Here is a 19461-nt window from a genome sequence, read left to right on the forward strand (position 1 = left end):
TGGAACTCATGTTGGTCAGCATGTCCCAGAAACAAACAAGCAGGAGTTAGGCTCTCAGGACTCTGACGATGATGACTTTAACTGGTGGTGTCCTCCTGGGGTAGCCCAGATGGAATCTGCCCCAACCCTTCTCCCACCCCTGTGATGTCACTCACAATCTGGCCTCCCCACTAAGGCCTTTGGGAGTCCAGCGCTGTAGAGCATGACAGGCCTGGGTCCTAGTTCAGACTCTTGTGCCTGCTCTGTGACCTTGGCCAAGTCAGCTCCCCTCTCTGAGCCTCAGTGCCCCATGTTTCTCACCAAAGTGTTGTATCCACCCACCTCAGGTCTGGTGATTTCAACATGGTGTTAATCCCTGTTTGATACCCAGAGAGGCAAAGTGACTTGCCCAAGATCACACAGCAAAAAGATGGAGGTGACAGGGCCAGGAATTGCTCCCTGCCCCCTGGCTGGTTAGGGAAGCACCTTACCATTTACCAGCTCTGCTCTGGCTCCCAGCCCTGTCTGATGTGGAACCTGCACTAAGTTCTTAATGAACAGGATGGACTGAGCTAGGGACCCCAGTGGTCAGTGCGCGCTGTTTATCACTAGTTCCTCTGACAACCATTTATGGACGTACTGTGGAAAGATGGACGGGGTCCTGCTTTCCCCAGGCTTAATGTCTAGCACACATATCCCAAGGCCTGGGCTCCTCCCTGCCTACCCTTCCTTCCAAGGAGCGGGCAGGGAGCGGCTGGCTGGGGTGGTGGATGCAGAGGAAACAAGCTTGTCCAGTCGTGGCTATTCGTTGCTGCCTCCAGTGGATCCAGTGCTGGACTAGGTTGGGGTGAGGCTAGGAGAAAGTGCCGATCCGCCAACAAGGCCCCCCTGCACCCCACCCCCAGCTCATGCCTCCTTTGTTCGGAGGGCACTCGGTGCCTTTCTCTATACCATTAGACAGCGGGCTCCCCCACCAGGGCTCGGAGCCTCTCCTGGCACACAGTAGAGCTCAGGGACTGTGTGCTGGTGACTGGATTTATGGTTGTGTAGACTGGTTTGGGAGTCTGAGTACGAATCCTGGCTCTGCCATTCACATAGCTGTGCCCTCGAACAAGGGACCCCGAGCCCTTGAGCTGTTCTGCCGTCTGCAGAGTGCAGGGGCAGTGGGAGGCTGAGGGAGACAAACGAGAGAGTGGACAGACTCTCTGCCCCTTTCAAGGCTACGGCCGGCCCTCCACATGTGGTCGACGGTGCTGCGGTAGATGGACCGGCATGCGCCAGGCCAGTGGGAAACACGAGACAGATGGCGTTAGGTCCTATCACATCGGTTCTCCCTGTCCGCTGGGTTCCCCCAATCCTCCCACGGGGAATCTGGGCTGGTGGCTATAACCCATTTGAGGAAGGAAGACCTGAGCCTAGAGAGGAGGCTGACCTGCCGGCCAGTGGCCAAGCCAGGCTCAGAGCCCAGGTCTCCTGGCTTAGTCTCCTAGTGTCCCCTACCCTGTCCCCCTCCGGAACCTGGCTCCTGCTCTCTGGAAGCGCTCTGTGAAAGATGCTAGGAAGGGTGGTGGGCCGGGAATGTGGAGGTTTCTCAGGAGCGTGCATTCTGGTGGCTTTAGTCCAAGGGGATCAGTGTGACCAGTAGGCGCGGAGTAAGTGGGCCGAAGGGGAGCATGGGTAGAGGTGGACTGAGAAGGGGTGCAAAGGAGAAAACCAGTTGTGGGGACCAGAGGTCACTGGGTCCATCCGCTCAGCCTGATGGCCAGGGGGCTGCCAGACACTTCTAGGCCCCCTGGGCCAGGTCCCTTCACAGATGGTGCTGGAAGGTAAGGGACTTTAAGGAGCAGCAGGTCTGAGGGAGATGCTAGTCAAGTCACGGTCACTGTCCTTGAAGGAACCCCAGTCGGCTCTAGAAATAAGGCCCACATCCAAGCATGAGGACCTTTCATGGGTACAGCGCTTTCTAAAGGGCAGACTCCAGGGAAGACAGGGCTGGCTGGCAGCCCAGCAGATGCTCAGGTGAAGTGACCAGGGCAGGCGGCCTGGGCCCCACAGAAGTGAGAGCTGGTGGGCGGGGAGTGGACAGGCAGGCCCAGGGCAGAGTTTGCTGGGCCCGGGGGAAAAATGCAAATGGAGGCCCATATACTTTGTCAGATATTTGAAGGTGATACCACAACTCAGAAACTGCTCAATGAAATAATTTGATTTTCTCATCTTGACAGATATATCTTCATAATACAAATTGAAATATACACATAAAGGTTTTATACAACTGAGAGTGACTGAATAGCAAAGGAGACTGAATGTAGTTATTAGTACACATCCGGGGGCTTTGTTGGTGATGTTCGGATGCATTGCTACTTATTTTGTAAAATATATTGTCTTCATTTTTACAAGATCACTGTAGTTGTATTGTTGTAATCAAGATTTTCACATCATTTAAAAATTGGATATTGACGGTAATCATCTGAAGGATCGAAAATAAAATGCGATTATATTTCAAGTGTATAGAATATATTTCCATCAAAAACGTAAATTTTTTTTAACGTTTATTTATTTTTGGGACAGAGAGAGACAGAGCATGAACGGGGGAGGGGCAGAGAGAGAGGGAGACACAGAATCGGAAACAGGCTCCAGGCTCTGAGCCATCAGCCCAGAGCCTGACGCGGGGCTCGAACTCACGGACCGCGAGATGGTGACCTGAGCTGAAGTCGGACGCCTAACCGACTGCGCCACCCAGGCGCCCCCAAAAACGTAAATTAAAGTAAATGTAAAGAAAGGAGAACTTACATCCCCAAAACTTGTTTTCATTCCTTGAAATTATCTATGGATATTAAAACTATATACATTGTGAGGCGCCTGGGTGGCTCAGTCGGTTGGGCGACTGACTTCGGCTCGGGTCGTGATCTCACGGTTCGTGGGTTCAAGCCCCGTGTCGGGCTCTGTGCTGACAGCTCGGAGCCTGGAGCCTGATTCCGATTCTGTGTCTCCCTCTCTCTGCACCTCCCCTGCTCATGCTCTGTCTGTCTCTGACTCTCAAAAAATAAATAGATGTTAATAAAAAAAATTTTTTTTAAAACTATATACGTTGTAATCAATGAATATCAGATTTTAAAGTAAAATTATTTAGAGATGAAATATCCACATTTTTGAACATTTGTAACTGTGAACCTATTCACGGTCCCAGGTGTCCATGTGGTTGCCAGTGTGAAGGATTAGCATCACACTTCATGTTACATTAATTTGAGTAATATGAATTCTTAGATGCTGAAAGATGTTCTTCAGCTGCCTTGTGTATTTATTGTGGATACCGCACTAATTCATGGGTACTTTTAGAACCACAGATTGGAACAGGGAGAAAAGCCAAATAAAAAGAAAATGTTGCTCAGCATTACTGGGAAAGACACTTTGTTATGCAAGAAGCTATGGCTAGTCGCTGTCTGAAAGGATTTGACAAGTTTAATTTGCCTCTGGAATGTTTCCTGCTACTTAGTCCCCTCCTCCACCACCACTCCTAGTGTCCCCCTCCCTCATCCGCAACAACGCAACCCACAGACCTTTATCTGGACAGAATCATCTTTTGTTCTTCACGCCAAGAAATGGAGAAGGGTTTCAGCGGAACCTGAGTGGTGTTAGGGGAGCGGATGAGGCTCCCGGGTCCCATGGATGTCCTGTGGTGGGGGCTCCTGTATGTTCTCTACTACGTTCGTTTGTGAGCATGTGTCTGTGATGTGTGGGGCTCAGGGCAGTGGCCTTTCTGCCCTACGCCTAAGGGTGATTCAGGGGATGGGATGAGATCTCATCAGTGAGATCTCTATCATACAGTTTAACGAGAGATAAATGATGGAACTTGTGCCATGGCTGGTGTCTAAACCTCTGTGTCTGCGTTCACTCATTCATTTCACTCGTGTGTGCGTTTATTCATTTATTTAAAACCTGTATTCACTTCCTCCAACCCTTCATTTCATTGTGGAATGCCAGGCCATAGGCAGTCTTGTGATGCAGCCCCAGATCCTACAGACGAGGGAATCAAGGCTCAGAGAAGTGCACTGGTGTACCTAAGGTCACACAGCAGGAAAGCCCCTGGCAGGTTTCACAGTAGAGGATGGACGCCACGTTTGAGTTTCAGGTAAAATCTGAATAGGTATTACTGTATCCCAATCGGCTTTTGGGGCTCTGCCACCCAGCCACCTGCCTCGGGGCCCTTTTCAGCTTGAAGAGCCACTTCCTGTTTGGGGCCAAACACTTCCTTCAAGTGACTCACAGGCTCCCACTGGTCTCGTGCTGGGAAGCCAGCGTGGGGGTGGAGATAGGCCCAGGCCACGTCACCTTCTGCCTGCGACCCCAGCTGGGTGACCCTAAGACCAAGCAGTGCCACAGATTAGAGGTAGGAGATGGAAAAGGAAGGAGGATGTCAGACGGTTCTCACCCGGCCTGGTGGGCAGGACTCTGAGGGAGCAGGGGGACCTGAACCCGGGCCACGGTGGGCAAGGGGGCAGTCTCCACATCCCGCCCTTCCCACATCTGGCTTCCAGGGTAGCCACTGCCTATGTAGCCGCTGAAGCAGAGACGGGGACGGGGCCCTCAGGGAGAATTTGCGACACTTTCTCTTTAGTGCAGAAGGACAGTTAAGTGGAAAGAACATGAGGCCGGGAGTCATGAACTTGAATTTCTGACACCAACTTTCTCATGAACTTGTCACTCCCTATCCTTCTCTGGGCCTCGATATCCATGCCTGGGGGAGGGCTCGCTGGCTGTGACCTTTTGTGGTAACTTGGTATCTCAGGATTTATGCGAAGAGATTTGGGGTTGAATTCTGGCTCTGCTACCTTGCTGGCTGCGCCCACATCTCAGAGCCTTCATTTTAAATTTCGAAATAATAATCACTTTCAAGCATTTTATGTAATTTAATCCCCACATCAACCCTGTGAGTCAGGTTTACTATTATTGCTGTCATTGTAACTATTTTATAATACGGAGATTGAGGCACAGAGAGGTTAAGTAACTTGCCCGAGGTTACACAGTAAGAACCAAGATTCTGATGTGGACAGTTTGACCCCAGTGCCCATGCTGTTAACCACTATGTGCTTGCTACTCAAACTGTGGTCCTTGGACCTGAGCCCCAGCATCACCTGGGAGCTGGTCAGAAATGAAGGATCTCAGGCCCCCTTGTAGACCTACTGTGTCGGACTGTTTTAACAGGGTCTCCAGGTGATTTGTTTGCACACTGAAGTTTGAGAATGTTTCTATTGAGAGTGTTTATATTCCACCCATCACTTAGGGTCATAATGAATGGGAGGCGAAGGAGATAAGTATGTTTTGTAAACTGTAAAGTGCAGTGCGTTTAGAGCATGGTGAGAAACCTGGGGACTGCAGGTAGAGGGAGGCAGGGTTAGGGTGCCCCGGGGGTCTCTCAGTAGCCGGATGTCCTCTCTAAGCTGTCTCTGAGTCCAGTTCTGTCCCCCTCCGGTCTGAGGCCGAGCTTGGCTGTGTGTTTCTTGCTGGGGTGTGGCTCCAGGGCCTGATCGGGTTGGAGAGTTCTCATGTTGGCATGGGCTTGAGCCGCCCCTGTCCTGGGGCTGCAGGGCACCAAGGGGCCCGGGTCCCAGCCCTGGCTCTGTCTACAACTCTCTGGGAAGGCCAGGCCAGCTCCCGGCCCTGCCAGCCTCGCTCTGCCCTGGTGGGCAACGCGGCAGCATCCCTTGCAAGCCCGCAGTGCTGCCCCAGAGCTGCGTCCCTTCTCCGTTTCTCTCCAAGGCCTGTCGGAACCAACTCTCCTCCCAGTTCCCGGGCAGGAGGGCTGCCCTGCCGGCTGTAGGAGCTGGTGGTAGGGGAGCCAGTACATGAGTCAGAAGTTAGCCACATAATTGCGGTGCCCCAGATCCCGCCTCCAGCCCACCACCCTCCCCCATCGGCTGCATTAGAAGAGCAGCTGGTTTGGCGGCTACCTCCAGAGGAGCAGGTCTCTGGGCAGCACGAAAGGGCCTCTGCTCCCCCAGGAGCCACACGCAGCCCCAATTTCTCCCCAGAGTGGCTGGAACTTGGATTGCATGTACGTGGGTTCTGGAGCGGGCAAGAGTGGTTCAGGGTACTGGTTGTCCTGTGTTTGGGGTTGGGGCTGGTCTGTGGGCAGCATGTGTGGAGGTAGGATTGCTTGTGGGGTGTCTGGTGGCCCATAGCTGGACCACCCGCCAGCTTAGCAGCTTCCCTGGGCAGGGACAAGGTGTGACCCATCCCTGGGCCCCACACCCAGCATGGGGTGGGCACGGCATGGGGACTGGCTAAGGGTCGGGTGGGAGAGGAGAAGGTAGGGTGGACCGATGAGTGATCTGACTGGGTTTGTCCCCTTGTCCCCTCAGCTGTCCCAAGGAAGTGACAACACCACCTCCGTGGACAGGACATCCTCAAGAGCCCTGCTCACAGCCGCTGCTACCTTCTTCCAGGTAAAGAAAAGAGAAAGAAAGGGTGGGGGGTGGGGGGTGGGGGGAGAAAGGAGGTAGGGACAAGCCACAGAGAGCTGTGCTCTGGCTTCTAAAACAGTATCTACCTCTCCTAGGGAGACAGCACCTTGCAATTTACAAAAACCAAAGAACAAAAAAGCCAATCAAGGGGGACAGGGATTGTTGTCCCATTTGACGGGCGAGTAAAGAACTGGAGTATTCTTAGACAACTTATTCCAATGTATTGGATACTTGTCTAAGCACCTGACATGTATTAGCTCATTTAATCCCCTCAATAGCCCATGAGGTGGGTGCTATTATCCCCGCTTTATGGATAAGGAGACTGAGGTATAGTGGTATCCTACCAATTAGTAGGTGGTAGAACTGGGTTTCAAACCCAGGCAGACTGACTCTCATTGCACATTCTCAATCCCTGTGATTTACTGCCTCTAGAACCATGTATTAAACGAAGTTTCCTTGACATCCAATTTGGGGGTTTAAAGAGCTCCCATTCCCAGAGGAGATCTGTATTTTCACAGATAATCCTGGCGAAGGTGATGCTTCAGCCAAAGGAATGAAGAGCAAATGGTGGAATTAGAGGTCTTGAATCACGGAATTGGCATGAACCTTCAAGGTGTGCCAGGCCAGCAAATTCCTGTGACTTTCTTCCTCAGCATTCTAGTAAATCCAGTTTTCTTTGGTTACCGGATGGAGACCAAGAAATCTGAGAGGAGGGAAGAAAAGGTTAGGCCCCAGGTTCTCAGACGTGCCTAGAAGTAGAGGGGCTTCTGTTTTTCACAGGACACCACAGTGAAGAGAGATGAAGGGACAGTGAGGAAATCAGTATTCTGTGCTAATTCTGAGGTCACCTTATACTAGACCCGGAACAGATATGTGCAAACAGATATCAAGGGGTTAAGCAAAAATTGTGGGAGAAAATGCTTAATGGAGACTTTTTTTATAGTAACTTTTTTTTCTGTAAATTGGGAAAGGCTAATTATTATTCAGGAGCAGAACTGGGATCGGGCTCGGAAGTGGCTCTGCAGTCGCATGGTTTAAGAGGCTGTGATCTCCTTTCCTTCCACTGCACGTGTAAGCAGCTTTTCTGACTCACAAATAAACAGGTGCCTGCTTGGTGCCAGGCCCAGTGCAGAGGCACAGGTCCCCTGCAAAGTGACTCCTCTAGCAGGGATGGGGCCTGGGGTATCTTGTGTCCCCGTCGCCTGGTGCAGGGTCTTCAGAAAAACTTGACCAAACGGATTAAAAATCTCTGCCTGGGGAAGCTCTCAGTCTGGTGGGCAAGGCAGCTACGGAAGCAGATAATTACCGGGCACAGAGGCCTGTGATCATGTCTCGAGAGCTCTGCCAGATGACGGGAACACAAAGAGAGGAGGCAGTGGGCTTCTGGGGTGGGGGGTGGGGATCAGACCAGGCTTTGCACAGGGTCCATTTGTTAAGGTGGATAGGATTTGAATTGGGGTGGTGGGGAGAGCTTTCCTGGCAGAGGGCCCAGCATGAGCAAAGGCGTGGAGGTGGGGAGGCCGGATAATGTGGTGTGCTTGGAGCAGAATGGTGTGAGGAGGGGCAGGGGGAGGTGAGGCTAGACAGGTAGGTGTAAGGGGAGGGAAGCAAGAGAAAGATTCCTTAAATGGTAGGCCTTGCTTTTCTTCCCATCCCCAAGGGCCTGCTTGGGAAGCCTGTTTGTATGATAACTCTGCTATTTTACATAAATAAATAAAATAAATCATTGCTCTCTGTTCCCTCCGGGGGTAAAAACCGGGCAGGGACGAGTTTGCTCAGTGCAAGTCTCTGCCAGACTCAGCTTTCTCCTTTTCCTCCTTTTCGGGTGGCTCCTCCTTCCCGGGGACCCAGGGAGAGGCATCGGAAAAAGCCAGCCCGGTCCCTGTGACTGAATCACTGGGCTCCTGGGAGGCTGGGGTGTCAACCGAGGTGAGAGAATAGTGAAAGCCAACCCCACCAGGCCCCCAGGCTGACCCTTGAGGCCCTGCCAGAAACCCTGAGAATATTTGCTCACTCTGCCTGCTCCAGGGAGAACCTGTCAGTGCCAGTGGGGGAGGGGGGTGATGGGGTCCCGGCAGCTTAAAGACGGAAGCACTCAGCCCTCCAGGGAGGGAGGGGGCTGTGGGGGGGGGAGCGGGATGCAAGCCTACACAGGCCACTCCGCTGGGGAACCACCCCTAGGAACTAACTGTACAGGGGATTTCTGCATGGGAAGGGAGGCCGGATGGAATGACTGCAGATCTTCCCTGGTGCCGCGACATTGAGGACTTGGATAGCCTGAAATCCAAGGATAGTTCTTAGATCCCTGTTGGATTGCGCCAGGACTCCTTGACCATAGGAGTCTTGAGTGAGGTGATTCTGAGACCCCGGTTTAGAGAGTCTGTAACGAGAGATTTTGAGTTTTGAGATGCTAAGCTCTGTATCCCAGGCAAGGCAAGGTCACACTCTTGGTGACTACTCAGCCCACGCTCATACCCCTGACTGGGGAAAGAGAGGTCCTTCCTAGGCCAAGAGAAGCCAGGTCCCCTGGGCAGGGTCCATTCCTGGCTCCTGTCCAGCCTGTAGCCCCAGACATACCTCAGACATGCAGGTCTGTCCCCCTAGGGCCTCAACGGCAGGCGCAGCTCAGGAGACCTATCCTGACCTCTGCTAGCCTCCCCTCCTCACCCATAAAACGGGGATCTGGTACTTACCTCTGGAATCAGCCAGATGCTTCCATGAGCCGATATGCATGGAGGCTCCTGGGCACTAGAAAACACTGCACGTGGCCGTAATCCCAGCTGCTGTTGCTGCAGTGTGGTTGTCTCCTTGAAAGGAAGGTTCGTGTCCGATTCTCTGTGAATCCTGCTTGGCTCCCAGCAGTGCCTGGTACTGAGCAGAGGCTTAAACATTCACTGAGTGACCTTAAGAGCTTTAGGTAGGGGCGCCTGGGTGGCGCAGTCGGTTAAGCGTCCGACTTCAGCCAGGTCACGATCTTGCGGTCCGTGAGTTCGAGCCCCGCGTCAGGCTCTGGGCTGATGGCTCAGAGCCTGGAGCCTGTTTCCGATTCTGTGTCTCTTTCTCTCTCTGCCCCTCCCCCATTCATGCTCTGTCTCTCTCTGTCCCAAAAAATAAATAAATGTTGAAAAAAAAAAAAAAAAAAAAAAAAGAGCTTTAGGTAGGGAATAAGTCCTCCCAGAGGCCACCGTTCCAAGGAAGCCATCCCTTCCCAAGGGAGGAGCAGGGAGAACTTTCTGTGGGGGGGGGGGGGTGGGCAGGGGGCAAAAGGGGCGGAAGAACTAGGGAAGCCACCGGCAGGGTTGGGAGCAAGTCTGCCTGGAATATAGTCAAGCTTGGCCTGCTCAGAGGGGAAGGGAAATCAGAGGTCTCCTGGCACGGAAGTGTTGGATAAATAGGCTGCCTGGCACCATTGTGGAAAGAGATTAATAACGACCCTAATTATGGCCTGATTGATCTTTTGAGGGCTCCTGCAGAGCCCCGGCCTTGGCCACTGAGCAGCTGTTCCCCAAAGAACCAGCAGGCATGACGGGGGACTGGGGCCGCTGGCCTGCCTCGTCTTTTCACCTCCGAGGCCTTCCTCCTGGCACCTCTCCCAGCCTCTCCCCACTGGCAGCTGCCTCCTTGACAGACTTCCTTCCTTCCCTACATCTGGCTACCTTCTCTGTTGGTTTCGTTAAATCTAGAGCTTTCCGTGAGGCCCACAGAAGTGGACTGACTTGCCCAAGGCCACACAGTGAGATGGTGGCAGCCAGATTTCTCCATTCTAGCCATCTGACGAGGCTCAGGGACGGGAAGGTGGTAACTGTGGGAGCACTCCTCAGAAGCCAACCGCAGAAAGCTGTGCCTCAGGGCAGTGGGGTAGGGTCTGGGATTGGCTGATCCCATTATCAGCCCTGTCCCCCCACTGCCAGCCCCAGCCCTGGGGCCAAGGATTTGTCTCGTGGGTTTGGGTTTGCTTGTTTGGTGAGCTTCCTGGAGGTGCCCTGCTGTTCCTGGGCTCCCAGAGGATGAGGAGTCTCCTTTTGGCAACAGCCTCACCATCACGGAACCCACATGGGCTTCACCTGCTGGCTGGGACCTGGGGGTGCCCTCAGCTCTGAGAGAGGCCCTGCTCATGCCTCCCTGTCACCAGGCTTTCCTTGTGCTGTCCCCTACCTAGAGCCCCTGCTTCCCCCACTTTGTGCCACAAATCCTTCCTTATTTCCGAATTCCGCTTAGATCCACCCTCTCCAAGAAGCCAGCCTTCAGTGATCCGTGCTGGGAACCATGGAGGCACAGGAGTTATGGGACCCAGAAGAGACCCTGACCCAGGCAGGGAAAGTTTCCCGGAGGAGGGGCTGCTGAGTTGAGACCAAGAGGAGTTTTCCAGGCCTTGAAGATAGGCGGAGGGGCCCAGAGCTAAGTCTGTTTCACGGGCACACCTGCACTGGAAGCAGGGGATGACAAGGCAGTGAGGAGGAACCCCAGGGAGGTCCTGGTCTACCTTCAAGGCCATGTTTCCTGAGCACTATGGGGAGGAGTCCTCATAGCCCTGTGCCTTTTATGCCTTGGGTTTTACTCCAAGGGAATGTTGGGGTCATTGCTGTACCTTGGTCTCTGTCAAAGATGGTGAAGGCACCTGGGCAGGGGCAGAGCCCTGGCCTGGGGCTCAGGATGACTAGGCCTCTAACCTTGTCTCAGGCCTTCCTGCAGCTCTCAACCTCATCTTGACTGTTCTAGGCAGGGGCAGGCTCAGGGCTCCCAGCATTAGTCCTGGGAAGGGAAGGGGTTCTTCCCCTCAGACTGGGCGAGGACTGTGGGGCTTGTCCTTCCCTCCTCCCTGTGCAGCCCCATCTCTGCTTTCCTCCTGGTGATGAAGACAGAACAGGTGGTTAAAAGGTTTTGGGGGGTGTGCCAGAAAGGCCCTTGAGGACCATCTGGTGGCATGTATCCCATGATACAGTTAGGAAAGCTGAGGCCAGAGGTTTACGGAGGTCACCCAAGGCTGAGCTGGGGTTGAGGACCATGAAGCCAGCCATGGCCAACAAGAAGTGGGGACTTCTCCTTGTCCACACCCGTGCTCTACCTCCCTCCCTGGGGCCCTGGCAGGCTCCTGGAGAAGGTCAGGTCTCCTCCTCCTCCAGCCCTACACTTGTCAGGGGTTTCCTTTTCCCTCCCCCTGGGTTCTTGGTGCTGTTCATGCCCCTGCTCCCCGAGTGCCAACCAAATAATTGGGCTTGGCCCTTTGATATGCATTTTGCAGCGACACAGGCGTTGTGGCCGGTACAGCCATGGAAGGCAGCAGGAATGTGGGCAGACCTTCCCTCTGGGGCTGGTGCCATGGAAGGACTCAGCAGTCCTGGGTTCAAATCCTCCCTTCTCCCCAGTCAGCTGTTTGGTCTTGGGTGAATCACTTAATCTCTCCAGCCTGCCTATCTGTCTGTTGATCAATCCATTGATAGAGATATCGAAGTTGAATCCATATCTATTTAATGAATATACTTTTGGGGTTTTTTTTTTAAGTTTGTTTATTTTGAGAGACAGAGAGAGATAGCGAGTGCACGTGAGAGCGAGCACATGCACGCAGGGGAAGGGCAGAGAGAGAGGAGAGAGAGAGAATCCCAAGCAGGCTCCCCACTGTCAGCATGGAGCCGGACGTGCGGCTTGAACTCGTGAACTGTGAGATCGTGACCTGAGCCAAAATCAAGGGTCTGATGCTTAACTAACTGAACCACCCAGGTGCCCCTAGGCTTTTTTCTTTTTTTGGAGGTATCTAAGTTTACAGAAAAATCGATCCAAAGGAAAGAGAGCTGCTACCATACTCTCCCTCCCCACCTCACAGTGGCCCTATTGTCACCATCCTATATTAGGGTGGCGCATGTGTTACCGCGGGAGACAATGTTGACACGGTGTTACCTAAAGTCATAGTTACGCTAGGGCTCGCTCTTGGTGTGGTGCATTCTGTGGGGTTTGACAAAGGTATGGTGACATGTGTCCGTCACTGTGGTGTCCTATAGAACAGTTTCATTGCCCTAGAAATCTTCTGCTCTTCTCCTGCCCCCCACCCCTGACACCCGCTGATCTCTCTACCACTCCCATGGTTTTATCTTTACCAGCATGTCACAGAGCTGGAATCATATAGTCTGGAGCCTTTTCAGGCTTCCGTCACTTAACGATAGGCTTTTGAAGGTCTCTTTGGGTGCTCGTGTGGCTTGATGGCACATGTCGCTCTATCACTGAGTACTCTTCCATTGTCTGGGTGGATCACGGTTTGTTCATCTGTTCACCCTGGGGCCAATATTTCTAGACTGTAAAAGAAGGCTGTCGAGCTCTACTTTGGTACAATCCCTGTCACTTTCTGTAAAAACTGGCTTCTTTCACTTTGCATCATGTTTTCGAGATTTATTCATGTTGTAACATGTATCTATGTTTGATTCCTTTTTTTGCAGCCTTGGGTACTTTTTTGTGTCACTCCATCTAGTCCCCGTTTCTCGGGTGGTTACAGTAAGGCTCAGAGAGAGCTAGTGACCTGTCCAAGGTTACACGGCAAGTCCGTTGAAGACCGGGCTGGAACCTGGGCACTGACATCTGGCCTGAAATTCTTTCCACTCTCAGGAAAGAGAACAGGCTTGGGGGGCTACAGCCAGCACCGTTCAGGGCGGTGAGGATGGTCGTGTGAGGTAGAAGCAGGAAGGAGGGTCAGGTCCGTGCCCAGGATGTCAGGATGGGAGAGGACCCTAATAGTGCCAACATCCTGCTCTGTAGCAGGTGCTCACTCCATCCCGGGTCTGACCCCTTGAAGGCCCTCCCCTGTGTAAAACAGGAGGCTAAGAAAGTTCAGGGCAGGGCCAGGAATTCAGGCAGAAAACAGAACTTTGGACCAAGGGGTGCCCTTGAACATCAGGCTCAGAAGCGAGGGCTTTCTCTTATCCCAGGGCCAGGAGGAGCTCCCTGCTAGGGATTTCTTGGGAACTTGGCTGATACCGGCAGTCCTGGAGGTGGCTTGGAGAAATCGATCCATCCTAAGTAATACCATTAGCCCTGGTGGGAAAAGGAAGTGGCAGGGGAGGCTGGGGAGAGTCTGGTTTCTGGGAGCCTGCTTGAGTGCTCAGTGTCTGAGCAGCACGTCTCTGTTAGCAAGACTTCTGGGCCTCCTCAGAAGTACCTTCCGGGAAGCCCTCAGTGCCTCCTCCTTTTATGGCTGGTCCCTGGGGATGTGGGAATAATTCAAGCCATCCCACGGGGGAGACAGGCCCATCAATGGTGCTCATGCAAGATGTCTGGGGAAGACTGAGGGCTATGGGAAGCTGGGAAACCCTCTAACCAACCTGGATCTCAGGGGAGGCTCCCTGGAGGAGATAATGTCTGAGCTGAGACTTGAAGGATGGGTAGGTATTAGTCAGCTGAAGGGACAGCAAGTTCTGGAGGATAAGGCTGGAGAAATCAGAAACCATTTGTTCAAGAGCTTGCTCTGGCCACAGGTGAGGGCTTGGTTGGTGGGGTGTGATCCCCGGAGGGAGGCCAGAGGATTTCCTACCTAGGGGAGAGATGAGACCTGAGCCAGGCCAAGGGGATGGTGAGAAGAGGCTATGAGGGATGTTAGAAGCAGGTTGGGGGGGGGGGAGGGGGGCGGGGTGCCTGGGTGGCTCAGTTGGTTAAGCATCCGACTTTGGCTCAGGTCATGATCTCATGGACCGTAAGTTTGAGCCCTGCATCGGGCTCTGTGCTGACAACTCAGAGCCTGGAGCCTGCTTCACATTCTGGGTCTCCCTCTCTCTCTGCCCTCCCCCACTCACACTCTGTCTCTCTCTCTCAAAAATAAATAAACATTAAAAAATAAAAAAAATAAAAAGCCTTGGGGTGCCTGGGTGGCTCAGTTAGTTGGGCATTGGGCTGCAGCTCAGGTCGGGATCTCACGTTTCACAGGTTCGGGCCCCATGTCGGGCTCTGTGCTGACAGCTCGGAGCCTGGAGCCTGCTTCGGATTCTGTGTCTCCCTCTCTCTGCCCCTCTCTCTCTCTCTCTCAAAATAAATAAACATTTAAAAAAATTTAAAAAAAAAAAGCAGGTTGAAGAGGTCAGTGTGGCCTGTGCTGGGTCTGCAGGGCCTGGGTGACTCGCCCGGGGACAGGCAGTTGCTTCTGGCTGTCTCAATCAGGACACAGCCACCAGGTGGGCTTTGCCACACCTAGTAACTGAAGCCGTGGGAAGGGACAAAAGGCCCCAGGAGAATATGCAGAGGAGAAAGAAGAGGTTTGCCTCCCCAAGATGCCCCTATAGTTATGAATGGTGTGAAAATTCATCAAGCAGGGGCAAGGGGGGAGATGATTCCAAGAGCCACAATCAGCTGAGCCCTGGGCTGAGGCCCTAGGGCAGGCGGTTCTGCTTTCCTGATTTGAAGTGCAATTTCCATTCCTGGTGCCTTAATGCTCATTTGCGGGGGGGGGGGGGGGGGGGGGGGGCAGGGCAGAGGACATGTGGGACTCAGTCCCAGGCTCCAGGAGTCCTGGGAAAGGCTTGTGAGAGCAGGGGGACCTGGGCGTGCGCTCCTGTTCACAGAATGCCCACCTGCTATACCTCAGTCACTGCAGTGATGTGCCCTCTCGGCACCCGCCCCCCAGTCTGGTCTCCTATGGGTGTCAAGTCAAAGGCTGTTGCCCCATTTTACAGATTCAGAAACCAAGGCTCAGGGAAGAACCCTAGAGGCCCCAGCCACAGAGCAAAGGTGGGGACAGATGTGATGGATCTGACCAGCAGAGGGCCTACTCTTGGGGTAAGATCTGGCCTTCTACCCCCTCTGGAAGGCTGCGAATGTGGGAATACATTTGTACGCTCCTTCTAGAGTGGAATGAAGTAAAGCTGAGAGCCTTCTCCCCCAACTGCCCTTCCCGCTCCACAACCCCACAGGACCTAAGTCACCAGACTACAACAGCACCCCACTGCACACTGTTCCCTAAGCCCTGGGCTCAGCTTGGCTCAGAGAGCCCTCAGCAGCTGCATCCTATTCCACATACCTCCCCAGGGAGCCACGGGCACAGAGGCTACGCCAGACAATTCCCAGCAATTAGGAGGCTCCTGGTCAGTCAATATTCCCAGCAAGGCCCTAATGCATCTCCCCCCTCCTAACAGACCAGAGGCTGTAATCCTTGTGCTGAGGTTAGCATTTGGTCGGGTGGGGCAGGGGAGCAGGGGTAGGTCGAGGCCCTGAGTGCCACCGAGGTGGAAGCTGTAGGTAGGCCCGAAGCCCAGACCGACCGCCCCTCTGGAGCAGCCCCTGGGCACTTAGGCCTCAGCTCAGTGCTGCCTCCAGGAAGCATGCCCCGCCGCTCCCCCTCCCCCCGCCGCTCCCCCTCCCCCTGCCACCATGCACAATGTTAAGTGCCCACAGGTCCCCCTTACTCTCTCCAAAATACCAGCTCCTGAGCCATTATAGCCGGCCCAGGGGTTGAGGTCAGCAAACTGCCCCCGTAAAAGGGCTGGGCAGTATGTATTCTAGTCTTTGTTGGCCATTCAGTCTCTCTTACAATCACCCACCTCTGCAGTTATAGTTACGGAAGCCATAGACAATACATAAGCAAATGATTGAGGCTGCATCCAATAAAACTTTGTTTATGGACACGGAAATCTGAGTCTCATATAATTTTCATGTGTCACAAAATATTCTTGTTTTCATTTGTTCCCCCAAACTGTGAAAATATAGAAAAACCATTCTTAGCTTGTGGGTTATATAAAAATAGGTGGCTGGTTGGATTGAGTTACATGAGTTACAATTTGCCAACCCTGGGCCTAGAGCAAGGCCCCTTGGAGCCAGACTGACTGGCTCTGCTGTGTGACCTTTGGCAAATGGCTAAACCTTTCTGTGCTTCAGATTTCTCATCTGTAGAATGGGGGTGATAATGATAATACGTGGGGAATGTCAAATGCTGCGGCTGCTTTGTTGTTCTTGCAAAGCAGCTTTGGGCCATTTTCAAAGGTTAAACATGGAGGCGTGCCTGGGTGGCTCAGTCGGTTAAGCATCCAACTCTTGATTTCAGCTCAGGTCATGATCTCTCGTGGTTCATGAGATTGAGCCCTGCATCAGGCTCCACACTGAGTATGGAGCCTGCTTGGGGTTCTCTCCCTGCCCCCTCTCTCTGCCCCTCCCCTGCTTGCACACTCTGTCTCCCAAAAATAAATAAACGTTGAAAAAATTTTTTTAAGAATAAAGGGTGAAATTTTTGGCTTGTGAGTTTGATCTCATAGGGCTGCTATAAGAGTTAATGCAGAATAAGTGACTGACTTTGCCTCTCACGGGTCCTACGGGGGCCCTGAGGGCATCGGTGTGCCTGTCCTGTTCACATTGTCTCCAGGACCTAGGATAGGACCTGACACATAACATGTGGCTTCGAGTTTCTAGAGTCCCACAGATGGGGGGGGTTGCATCCTGACTCCTTGGGTAAATTATTTGGCTGCTCTGGGCCCCAGGCCCCTCGTCGGTCAATGGGATGATAGTGACAGTGGTGATAAGGATCAGATGATGTTTGACATCAGGGCGTGTGAGGGGCCCAGGCCGGCGGCCACTTGACCACATTTGGCCCTTGCTGGCCCCAAGAGGCCGAACCCCCCCACAGGTGTCTCCTGGGCGCCAGGCAGGGTTGGGCAGTTGCCCTGATGGCAGCAACTCGACCCACAGGCCACCGTTCATTGTTCCACCGACCACGGGCAGAACTCCCTGAGCGGGCAGCCCCCTGAGCCCAAAGGAGCGAACACTTTGGGGGCACCAGAGCAGCTTCCCAGCTTGACCGCAGCCGGGTGTCAGACTGCACGCCAGGTGCCGTCCCGTCCTTTCTCCGAGCCTCAGCTTGTCCGGTTATCAAATGGGTTTGGGACGTAGGCCCTGCCACCTGAGGGGCAGAATGTTCACCCAGTGCCTGCTGTATTTCAAATAAAATACATTGGGGGACACGATTGAGAAAATAAAGCTGAGAACGGCTGAGGGAGGATGGGAAGGGGTTGCAGTTTGACAGGAGGTGGCCTGGGAAAGTCTGGTTGAAAAGAGAACATTTGAGCAAAGACCTGAGGGGAGGAGGGAGCCCCGTGGAGCTCTAAGGGAAAAGCAGTCCCGGCACAGGAAGCAGCAGCAGGGACAGAGCAGGTGTGGCTGGGGGGGATCGGTTCGGGGGTGAGGGGCAGGAGACTGCCGGGGAGCCGGCAAGGGTGTGGGCCTTACCGTGGGGCCCTGTGCGGGACTGGCACCTTCTGCTGGGCCTGGGGCTGGCTGGCTGCCTGCACCTCCCCTGCCTCACGCCCCTGTGCTTCCTCCTGCAGGACCGGCCAGGGGCCTCATGGGTGCCTGAGGGCCGGGCGCCAGGGCCGCACGCAAGAGCATGGTGAGACACCAGCCCCTGCAGTACTATGAGCCACAGCTGTGCCTCTCCTGCCTCACGGGCATCTACGGCTGCCGCTGGAAGCGCTACCAGAGATCCCACGATGACACCACACCGGTGAGCCGGGCTGGGATGGGGTCAGAGGACTAGGGAGCCCCAGGGCCTGGGGGAAGCGTCTCAGCTCCATCACTCTGCTGTGTGGCTCTGGACAGGTCAATGCCCCTCTGGGTTTCAGTGTCTCCTTCTATAAAATGGGCCCGTGGTCACTCCTAAATCTACATGGCCAGGTGGGAAAGGAAGTAGGCCACCCTGTCACAGATGAGGCTGGTGAGCTCTCCTCTGACACACGGGACCTGGGCTGCTCCTGAGGTCTTGGCAGAGAGGGACGCTCCAGGAGGGACACTCCAAGAGGAAGGGCTCACCCCAAGGTGAACAGAAGTTTTCAGCTTCCTGGCAGATCCAGACAGGCCGGCAAGCAGGTGAGTGGTTGGAGGGAAGGGTGAGGAGGTGGTGCCAAGCCCTCCTGGAGCTTGGGAGCTGGCAGGGCCATGGCCTGGCACCAGGACTCTGTCACCTGAGCCACAGGCCTGTCAGAGCTGGCAGCAGGTGCCCAGCCAGATAAAGAAAGCCTCCTTCAATGGCCAGCACCCCAGGCCAGACCCAGAGCCGAGCCACGCTTCCGTCCCTGGGTCTCTGTCAGCCCATGGATCTAGTTTCTTCTCTGAAGGAACCCAACTCCTTCAGGAGGGAAGAGAGGGAGGTCAAAGGAGTTTATCTAACAGGTTTGCTGCCCGGTAAACAGCTTTCCTCCTCTCTCCTGTTTGTCGGAACAAAGAAGCCAGCCTCCAAATTCAGCCAGCCTTGAAATAGGCCAAAGGTGTGGGTGGTCAGCTGAGGTCAGAGGCCAAGTATCACCAGGCTCTCTGGATGGGGAGGATGGGGAAGCCTGTCCACCATCCTGACCTCCTTCTCTGCCTGTGCTGGTGACCGACAGAGCACTAGCCTGAGTCAGGAGCCTGGGTTCATGACTCCCAAATGGTAAGAAGCAGGTGCCACATGGCCTGATGTATTGCCACTCCCAGCCCAGAGGAGGCCACATGCTAAGCTGAGGCAAGGAAGAGGGAGGGGCCTGCCCAAGGCCCCAGGGCAGGTCCCTGCAGTGCTGGGGTGGCAGCCTCAGTCTACCCTCGGCCCTGCCTGGGACAGCCTTTCCCTCTTACGTGTTTGTGGGATCTCCCCAACAGTGATGTGGGCCATGAGATCAGAAGTCAGGCAGGCTTAAGTCCAAATAGCGCCCAGTTGTACCAAATTGCACAAAATTGTACCCGGTTGACTCTGGGCTTTCTCACCTGTGCAATAACATCCCCACTGAGGGAGCTGCCGGTGGCACTAATGGCACCAAGGGACGGGCACAGTGCTGGCTGTGACTAGTCGTTAAGTCATTCCCGACTCCAGGGCCTCGGCCTCTCCATCTGTGAAATGGAACAGGGGTTGGGTCAAGACTTGAGAATTTCTTTTCCACTGTGATCTGCTCTGAGCTGCGTTCTCCCCAGGGACTCGGGGCAGGCAGCAGGGCCTCCCCGTGTCGGGAAAGGCAGCAGCTTGGCAGGCAGCTGGCATCTGGGTGTCTGTGCCAGGAGTGGTGCTGAGCGCTGACACACGGCTACTCGTTCCTCC

At 54.1% G+C, this 19461-nt stretch overlaps 1 protein-coding gene across 4 annotated transcripts in view; it reads left to right on the forward strand.

Annotated features, from left to right (window-relative positions):
• Positions 1–19461, forward strand: part of GDPD5 (glycerophosphodiester phosphodiesterase domain containing 5) — an 87492-nt gene that overhangs the window by 27221 nt on the left and 40810 nt on the right. For all 4 annotated transcript variants that reach the window (XM_030332880.1, XM_030332883.1, XM_030332882.1 and 1 more), the window contains exons 2-3: positions 6339–6422; positions 17726–17901. In XM_030332880.1, coding sequence (XP_030188740.1) covers positions 17785–17901 — 117 coding nt within the window. In that variant the 5' untranslated portion in view covers positions 6339–6422; positions 17726–17784. The remainder of the gene's footprint in view (positions 1–6338; positions 6423–17725; positions 17902–19461) is intronic.

The sequence above is a fragment of the Lynx canadensis genome, chromosome D1 (genome assembly GCF_007474595.2).
Source record: "Lynx canadensis isolate LIC74 chromosome D1, mLynCan4.pri.v2, whole genome shotgun sequence".
Classification (NCBI taxonomy): Eukaryota; Metazoa; Chordata; class Mammalia; order Carnivora; family Felidae; genus Lynx; species Lynx canadensis.